The sequence below is a fragment of the Rutidosis leptorrhynchoides genome, chromosome 8 (assembly GCF_046630445.1).
Source record: "Rutidosis leptorrhynchoides isolate AG116_Rl617_1_P2 chromosome 8, CSIRO_AGI_Rlap_v1, whole genome shotgun sequence".
Taxonomy (NCBI): domain Eukaryota; kingdom Viridiplantae; phylum Streptophyta; class Magnoliopsida; order Asterales; family Asteraceae; genus Rutidosis; species Rutidosis leptorrhynchoides.
The window spans coordinates 57,423,028-57,432,706 of NC_092340.1; the positions used below are offsets into that span (position 1 = coordinate 57,423,028).

A 9,679-nucleotide genomic window follows, 5' to 3' on the forward strand; every position below is an offset into this window, starting at 1 on the left:
TATCTTTTATTTAATGAAAACACAAGTTACAAACTTAAAGTACAACAATTTAAAGAAGATCATAAGTTTATGAACTTGATCTTTCAACCAACTTTTTGTAGAAACCTAAAGCTAGAAAGCTTGGATTTCTAGTGTTCTTGAAGATCTTTAAAGTAAAGATTTAGATCAACAAGTTACATGAAGATCATAAACATAAGTTTTGATCTTTTAACATAAATAAAGAGATCTTAAGTTATAAAACTAATGAAACCGCAACCCGCATGCGCAATACATACGTATGCGGGCACTCGCTGGCATGCGTATGCGTTTACTTTGTATGCGGTATGCGGCATGCGGATTCGTATCGAATGCCTATGTTCCTGGTACGGCGGTTACTTGGTCCCCAAGTAAGTATATTTTCCATAATTATATCCGTGATTTGGGGGAGTTGGTTATGGAAGAGATTACCATTATCTCGGATGGTTCTAGAATTAGGGTTTGCCTATATATACAAACCCTTATTATCATTCTAAGAACACAACAACGTTACGTAACAATCATCAATCACACATCTTACGTAACCAGCATCATCTCTCGTCTTCTCAAGGCTAACAGGTTAGTTCTTCGACGACTAGCACCTACAGCCTTTATATGGGGCCTTCTGATCAACGAACGTTATCGAAGGTGGACTTAATCACTTGGCCACCCCACCGACATCATCATGTCGGCCAGGGTTATTCACGGTAGCCGGACCGGAGAGCCTTGTTCTAAGATCCTTAAACCCCCCCTTTTACGCATTGAACAGGCATATTAACCCTGTGGTTAAAATATGTATGATCAAAAACTTTGATCTAACAAGATAATGAAGATTCAAAGCTAAAAAGCTTGAATCCTTCATGTTCTTGAAGACTTTCGAATCAAAGTTTGAATCTACAAGAGTTATGAAGATTCAAGTTACAAAACTTAAATCCTTGAACTTAAATGATGATGATTTCGTGATTAATAAAGAAAAAGAAGAAGAATTAGAGTTTAAACTTACAAGTTCTTCAAGGTTTTAGTGTGAGAAAGTTAGAGAGAAAACTAGAGAATTGTGTGTGTGTGTGTGTGTGTGTGTGTGTTTTGTGAATGAAATGAATGAAATTTAAAAAAAATAGAATGGTGGTGGTGGGTACATAGGTCTACGGTTATGGGGTGGCATGAGGGGACCATTTGCTTTGCATGGGTGGTAGTACATGGTGGTGTTGTGATGTTGGGTAGCATGGGGTGTAAGGTTAAAATGTGTAAGTAATGGTACACTAGCATGCTTAAACTTTGTCTTTATATTAAGTGGATTTTGTCTCATGTATTAATGGATTAACAAGTCCATTAACTAGTCCACTAACTAGTCCATTAAGTTGAGTAGGTTGGGCCTTTAATAAACTAGGTCCAATAAGGTGTTAAGTCCATTAAAACTAACTAGTGTGCATTAGTAAACACTAAGCGTAATTAAGAAACCATCAACCCAAGTAATTGTCATTAATAAATAACAATTATGTTTAAGTCGTCATAACGCTCCAATTATGACAAAAGTTTAACGTGTACCAAGTACGCAACGCGTTTTAAACGATAAGTGACACCTACGATCATAAATGCATTCGAGGGTCAAATTAAGTAACTAAGTACTTAATAACACGTTGCAAGGCATTAACGAAAGTAATTAACATGAATTATGATCCCAGAATATAATCTAACTCAGTACGTACAAATACGCAGTTTCGTGAAAGTATAAAGTATAATTAAAAGTCGAAAAAGTCGGGTCGTTACAAAATGGTGTTTGAAAAACGCGTTTTGTGGTGACATGTACCAAACCATCAAACCGTGTTTGAGAAACACTTTTATACATGTTTTATACTTAATTTATTTTGTTTGTTTTCTATTTTTGTAAAAACATTTAAAGATATTTAGACAAAAATTGGTTCTCATAATTTCATAATTTCACTAGTTCTCATTTTAATTTAACCCTTGTTAGAGGTGTTCATTGGTTCGATTTTCGGTTTAATTGGTTCGGTTTGTTTGGTTTGTCAACTTCTGAAATCCAAACCAAAATTTGAATTCGGTTCAGTTTCGGTTTGTATTTAACTTTTCAATTCGATTTTCGGTTCGGTTTCGGTTAAAACCATATATCAAACAAATTTAAAATTTCATTAAAAAAATCATTCAACATACAAAGTTACAAAATATGTATGATTATATGATACACAATACATAAATTCAAAAAAGTATTGTACTCCGTACTACATTATACTAATTGTAATGGAAGGTTTTTCTGTTCACAAGGGTAAATATATGTATTCCCTCCGTCCTAATTTTATAGTTCAAGATTTCTTTTTAGGATGTCCCATATTAATTGTCCACTATCATAAAAGAAAAAAATGTGATATGTTCTTTTATACCCCTACTTTATACTTATAAAACAAAAAGACGGGTTAAAAGTAAGGGGTAAGACTGAAAAGTTAACAAAAAAGTACATGTGTCAGTCATTTTTTCTTAAACTATGTCCGCTAAAAAAAGATTGAACATGTGGGAGGTTTTTTTCTGAGGACAATAGATTTGGGACGGAGTATATGTACTTTTTCCAGTGTTGCAAAAGTCGGCCGACGCGTCGTTTTGTAGGCATGACTGACACGTCAATGGTAAAAGGTCGGTCAACTGTAAAAAGTCGATCAACTATAAAAAGTCGGTCAAAGTCGGTCAAAGTTGGTTAAAGTCGGAAAAAATTGGTCAAAGTCGGTCAAATTCTGTCAAAGTCGATCAAAGATGGTCAAAGTCGATCAATTTTTATATAATATTATATAGAAATTGCAATATTGTTAATAAATGTTAAATGTTCATGTTTGTTTTAAATGTGGTTTATATTTTAAGATTCAATTTCTATATAATTTAATATATAAATATATATTAATAAAACCATTTTAAAAAATTAACGTTGGTCATTATTTGACACGATCATTTGTACTTAAAAATAATAAAAGTGCCTATATTTAGATGGAAACATAAAGTACATTGATATAATTTCGTGTATTTCGGGTGAGAAAAGAAGTTGGAGCAAAAAGATGCTAAAAGTGAAGAAGTAAGGCTGAAACAGTGAAGACCGTAATTTACGGTCTGGACACTGTAAATTGCGGTGGGCGTGATTTTCGAACAGAGCAATTTTGGCCACAAAATTGCGGTAGTTTTTGCGGCGAAGACTGAAGAGACCGCAAATTGCGGTCCATAAACCGCAATTTGTGGTGGGATCGAGATGGGTGCAGCTTTTTGGCTCGAAATTTGAGGGTTTTTGGCTTGAGGGTTAATCACTAATCTCCTATAAATATAAACCCTAAGAGCTACGAATTTTACACCTTTAATCTCAGTTTTTAGAGCCCTTAACACACACAAAAACTTCACTAAACATCATCAATCAAGAATTCAAGTCAAGATCAAGGAGGTATTCTTCATGCAATTTCAAGAAATCGTCATGTTCACCATCTTCAACATGAGTGGCTAGTTTCCTTACTTTATTTCTTTCATGAACAATTTTTGTATGCTTAGTTCATTCATGTATTCGATTAGTTTTGTAACACTTATGTCTTTTGGCTTATGAAATCATTGAATCTTTTGAGTTATTGATTAATGCAAGTTTGTGTTATTGATTATTCCAAGACAAATGATTGTTATTTAACATATTCTTCTTAATCTAACCTAGTACTATAATTTAGTATAGGGATAAAGACAACGTGTGTAGGTAACATTTTTTGAGCTCAAGATCATAGTCATAAAATCTAAAAAATATTGTCTATCAGGTTTAACTGATGATTCAATAGCATAAAGACTTATTTGAACTAATGCATGCATAATTGAGATTGAGAAGGGATAAAGGCAGGCTTTTAATGTACTTGTTTACAAACCTTGCTCTTTGCTTAGTTATTTACATTTTCACTTAAATTCACCATTGCTTAGTTTTATTATTTAAGTAGTCTTTTCATTTTTTTTAGAACAGCAATTTTGACATCGAATCCTCTCATTTGCCACACACGCACCCATCAGGAAGAAACTCATCGCATCCATCGCGCAAAGCGTACCCGGAATGCTTTTGGTTAACTGCTTGGCCCGCACAGAGTGAAGGATACCAGAGGCACAACCTTGAAGAAAACTCCCCCTCGGGATTTGAACCTGCACCTATTATATCAAGGATACAGCCCATAACCAACAGAAACTTTTTACCACTCAACCAATAGTTCGGTTGTTAAGTAGTCTTTCATTTAGTTCATCTTAGTTAATCACAAAACCAATTTCGGAGAATTGCTTGCTTTTAACCACTACGTCCCTTAGAACGAATCCTATTTACCCTAGCTAAGTTATAGTAATTAGATCATTTTTTATTGGCCTTTCGATACCGATCAGTCAACGCCCAACACGTCGCCGTTCACCAGCTCGACCGACTCGTTCTTTCAAGGTCCCGACCGACGCGTCCCCGACTCGCGTCTTTTACGACCTTGATTTTTCCTCTCCTTACCGTTTCTTCGCTACTGACATCATCATAACATCATTATTTTGTTTTTATCTCTATATTGGACTTTTCTAACGAAGCTAGTCTTGTGTTTAACTAGTCTAGTTGCGTACCGTATACACTGACACTGCAAAATGATAAAAGATTGGGTGTTATTTTGTAATTAAGATTTAGTTTGGGGTTTGTTTGCGGTCAGTCCAAAAATTACGACTATATAAAGTGCATAAACATATCATTGCGAGGCAAAATCGTAATCGACCAAATTTGGGGATTAGGGTTTTTGAAGACGATCGAAGATTCCTTCAGTTCGGTAGGTAACTTTCGTATACCAAGTTCCGATATATAAATCTTTATACGTTTTTTTGATTTTAATTGAAGGAATTGGTGTTTGAACACACAGTTTAATCTGATACAATATTTATTGCTCAATTAGTTAGTGTTAATGCAATGATGGTAGACTGAAAGCATGAGGTAGAAACGCACAATTTCCTCTTTAGCTCATGAATTAAATCATTTTTACCTAACAAAATGCTGTATACACTTGTATAGTGTTTTTCCTGAATCATTTTGATTGCTTTCTTTAGTAGCTTTGAATTTGCATCATTTATTTACATTTTACATTGTATAATATTTTTCAGTTGTGTATAATATAGGCATATATCTGGATTTGTAGAAATTGTGGATTTATACTGAATTATTTATCCTATTTTTATCGTTATTTATTTATTTTTTTTTTTATCAACTGTCATGATATTTGAAATATTTGTAACTAATACCTCTTGGAAAGTTCTATGTATGTTTTAGAAAACAAATGTAGAAGGAACTATTTATGAATCATTTGAAATGAGGGATAATCATTTAAGGAAATTTTATATTCAAGTTTAAGTTTTAAATTAAATTAAACTTTTTTGATTATGAATTTTGCCATTTGACAGACGGAATATTAACTAGTGGCTTAATTCTTCTTGCCAATTCAAGGCATTGCTTTACTTTACTAAAATTGGATATATTGTTAAGTATTACCTTCTTTGTTTAATTTTGTAGTTTATGTTCTTCTTTCAAGATATAATCGATAATTGATATACCTTTTACACAGTTGAGATGGAGAAGGAGACGACGCTCAAAGAAGGTAGTTCGGATTCTCTTACACCTGGAATTTATGAGATACCGGGTGAACCTGCTTTGGTTATCAATGGGGTGCCACCTGTATGCACGAATGACAATGTTAATCCTCTTGCATTTGAGGTTGAAAGTGAGGTAGACTCGAAAATAACAGAGTCGTTGGGTGACTGGTTAGAAGGCAGAGAAGTTCAAAAGTTGTTTGAGGATAATAAATTATACAATGGGAAAGTTAAAAACTTTGATCAAGAAACGGGATGGTACAGAGTGGTTTACGAGGATGGAGATTTTGAAGATCTCGAATGGCATGAGTTGGAACCAGTGCTTTTACCTATTGATGTCGCAATTCCATTAAAGACATTAGCATCAAAAGTCATCAAGAAGAAGCAGAAACTTGATAAAAAATCTGGGAAATCAGCGACTAAACCTTAAGATCGTCGACATAAAGGGTTTAGATCTGCGTCAACAAATTGAAGTCATTTAAAAAAAAAAAAAAAAAAAAACACTATTTTTAGATCATTAGTAAATGATAACATCATCGTTGCAAAGTAGCATGAAGTTTGTATTGCTATGAGTTTAATTATGGAAGACATTCGATATGGTTATTTACTAATTTTTTTTATGAATTTTGCGAGGCTTGAGATGAAGAGAACGGAGTTAGGAGCATTTGTCGTAAGAAAGAAAAGTTAAGCTAGATCCATTCTTTTATATTGATAAACAAGTTATGTATCGGTTGATTTTTACAGTAGTTGCTTTACATTTTTATCTAAAATAATCGTCAATCGTTTTGTTCACTAATTTATCATTCATCGTTTTGTAAACTAATTTATCATTCATCAAAACAAATATTTTTATTTTCTTAATCACTACAAAAGATCTTCTTACACTTCCAGAAAATTACAATGATTAGAGTATGAGTCTAATAACAAAAGGATAACAAAATCAAGAATAATGTGAAACAGAACAAAACACCAGAGATGAAAGAAGTATGATTCTGGATGCTCAAATATAACAATGATTAGAGGTTATTGTTGCAACTCGAAACCTTGTAGGACCCACACTTTTTGCTATGTGTTGTCTGCTATCTTTCAGTGGTACAAATATAGTCTATGCTAGCCAGCACAACTGTTTTCGATAGACTGAAAGAACATGTTTTCACTACCATTGAAAGTTGGATCGCCTGTGACTATGAAGGTGAACGTGATAAGACCACAATCATTTTTCTGTAACTTTGCTCCTTATAGCAATTTTGAATCTGTCCAACTCCTCTGATCGAGAGCCACAAACGGATTTAATCGTATCTATGCAGCTACTGCACGGAAAATACAAAGCAACGAAAACCAAAAGCATGTCATTTAAAGAATATACGCGTGCATACATAACAAAGAGCTAGAAGTGGCAAAATGGGCGGGTTGGATACAAGATTTCATTTTCAACGGAAAATTTATAATGGTTGCGGTGAACCATGAACCACACAGGGGCGAAACCAAAGACGAACCGGTAAAAAATTTGGATTTTTCGACTTTGTCCCAGTGGATTTTTTTTTTGCCCCAAAACCTTCAAATTTTACTCAAAAACCTCTAAATTTTGCCCCAAAATCTTCAAATTTTGCCAAAAAAACCTCCAAATCTTGCTTAAAAACCTCTATTTTTTGCCCCAAAACCTTCATTTTTTGCTCAAAAAAGTTTCTACGGTTTAAAATTTTTTTCGCCCCCGGTGACAAAAAATCCTGGTTCTGTAACACCCCAGCTTAACATGACCACAATATTGTCCGCTTTGCCCGCAGGCGCACGGCTTTTTCTTGGCGACCACACACGATAAGCACTTTCCCAGGAGGTCACCCATCCTGGTAGTGCTCTCGCCCGAGCACGCTTAACCATAACGTACTCGCACTTTTACTCAGCCTGTGATCCCAAAACGCGTTGTGTCATTTAAGCGTGGGTATTACCTTATAATCCCATGATCACTCATGTATGTGGGCGATGTGGGATTTGCCTAGGGTGTTACATTCACCCCCCCTCAGGGACTCATCGTCCTCGATGAGGTTTGCCCCACCACCCCCAACGGCACATGAGTGGCTCTGATACCATTCTGTAACACCCCAGCTTAACATGACCACAAGTCCGCTTTGCCCGCAGGCGCACGGCTTTTTCTTGGCGACCACACACGATAAGCACTTTCCCAGGAGGTCACCCATCCTGGTAGTGCTCTCGCCCGAGCACGCTTAACCATAACGTACTCGCACTTTTACTCAGCCTGTGATCCCAAAACGCGTTGTGTCATTTAAGCGTGGGTATTACCTTATAATCCCATGATCACTCATGTATGTGGGCGATGTGAGATTTGCCTAGGGTGTTACAGGTTCCGCCACTGGAACCACAAACATCTTTTTTAGCTAATAGCTTATAGTCTCCTTCAGGTTACATTTAACATATCCAATTTCATTATGTCTAATAATGACATCTCTAAAAACGCGATTTTAGAAATTGTATGTTAATAACCACCTTAATCACAGTAAACGCTTCATTCGATCGATGATCGATCTGAAATTATAGACTTACAAGTATATTACAAACCAGTAGAAGAATCTAACCTGCAAGACTCCTTATTGAACTTTTTCTTGTCAATTCCATACAAAGTCTCAAAAACTTCCGGTTCAACTCGACAAAAATAAGGCCGCTCTGAAATCAATCATCATATATTCATCATACCAACACATATGTAAATTACCTGAACTTTATACTCATAATATTATAGTCATATATAGTTACTTAAATACACAAATTAGTTAATAATAATTACCATCATATATGGAGCATGTTCTTGTGTTTTTCTCATAATGTATGCACCACCCATCAGAGCCTACCAAACTTTTATATAGCTAAAAACACATAATACGACATTTTTCAAATTATAAAGAGATAACAACGTTAAACAATTGTTAATTTGCTTTAATGTCAAAATAAAAATGAAACAGAAACAGACCTTTAATTACCTCAATATCAGAAGGGGCTTCAAAGATTTCTTCAGGGGAAGGGAAGGTGGGGCCCTTATCTAGCTTACAGCAGGCGCCACAATTCTTGACACACTGCCAAACAGGTTCTGTTTTTTTGGTACCGAAACCAGCGCTACTGCTGCCGGAAGTTTTCTTCTTGGTTTTTGTGGAGGAGACTTTAATCTGTCGTGGTTTTTCCGTCACCGGTTTAACGGCGGCGAAAGTAGAAGGAAAAGGAACCACCGCAAACATATCTTATCCAGTATCCACTACTTCTACAATTCAACCTATACCGCCGCGAAAATTTGATATTTTTCTCATATAAGTTACTGTATAACATTTTGACATTTTGTACTCATTATTTGTCGAAATTATATAAAATAAACTTTTGCACTTCCATCTATAGTTAATATTAAAATAATGCTATAATGATAATGATAACATCATAAATAGTTATTTTTCTTCATTGAAAAAAATTAAAAAAAAATTTAACCCACTTGAATGACATCATAAATTAATTTAATTTACAATTAAAATTTAATCTTTACAATTAATTATGATTAATTAACAAAAGATGTGACCTTTATTCCTTTTGTAATTTACGGAGTATTTGTTTTTTATATGGTAAATAAAATTAACCATGTGCTCCGCAATATATTCGCTAAATCAGAAAGCATATACGGATACAAATTGACGTCCTTAAAATATCTACCTTTCAGTGGCGGAGCCAGGATTACAACTGGTTGGTGTCACAAAATAACATCGAAATGTATTGCCGTAAAACGCTCGGGGGGCTCGATTACCCGATGTTTACCCTCTATGGGGAGGCAATGTACTCGTTCATAGGTGATTTTCTCGCTTAAAAACTATGATCAAGTACAAAACGACTATTCGTAGGCCCTACTTTTCTTGCCGGAAAAGTATCATGATAATATCAAGTAAATTAGATTTATCAAACTGCACAATTAAACATAAAACTTAAAATTAATAACCCTATAAATTTTAATGGGAATTTACGATTCTATGCGGCCCGGGTTCGCTAATAGATGACGAGAATC

General features: G+C 34.7%; 2 protein-coding genes across 3 annotated transcripts; one reads left to right on the forward strand and one right to left on the reverse strand.

Moving 5' to 3' along the window:
- Window positions 1-4,769: 4,769 nt before the first annotated feature.
- Window positions 4,770-6,369, forward strand: LOC139864896 (dirigent protein 17-like). Its single transcript, XM_071853457.1, has 2 exons — window positions 4,770-4,821; window positions 5,604-6,369. Exon 2 carries the CDS (start codon window positions 5,609-5,611, stop codon window positions 6,056-6,058), a length of 450 nt encoding a protein of 149 aa, XP_071709558.1. The 5' UTR covers window positions 4,770-4,821; window positions 5,604-5,608; the 3' UTR covers window positions 6,059-6,369.
- A 135-nt stretch (window positions 6,370-6,504) lies between these two features.
- Window positions 6,505-8,880, reverse strand: LOC139862752 (uncharacterized). Of its 2 annotated transcripts, none has more exons than XM_071851380.1 (4): window positions 8,622-8,880; window positions 8,429-8,507; window positions 8,220-8,307; window positions 6,505-6,935 (listed from the first exon to the last, which is right to left on the reverse strand). In XM_071851380.1, exons 1-4 carry the CDS (start codon window positions 8,871-8,873, stop codon window positions 6,842-6,844), a joined length of 513 nt encoding a protein of 170 aa, XP_071707481.1. In that variant the 5' UTR covers window positions 8,874-8,880; the 3' UTR covers window positions 6,505-6,841. The 2 variants fall into 2 exon arrangements, with proteins under 2 accessions (XP_071707481.1, XP_071707480.1); XM_071851379.1 differs by having other exon boundaries at window positions 6,505-6,938.
- Between the last annotated feature and the right edge of the window lie 799 nt (window positions 8,881-9,679).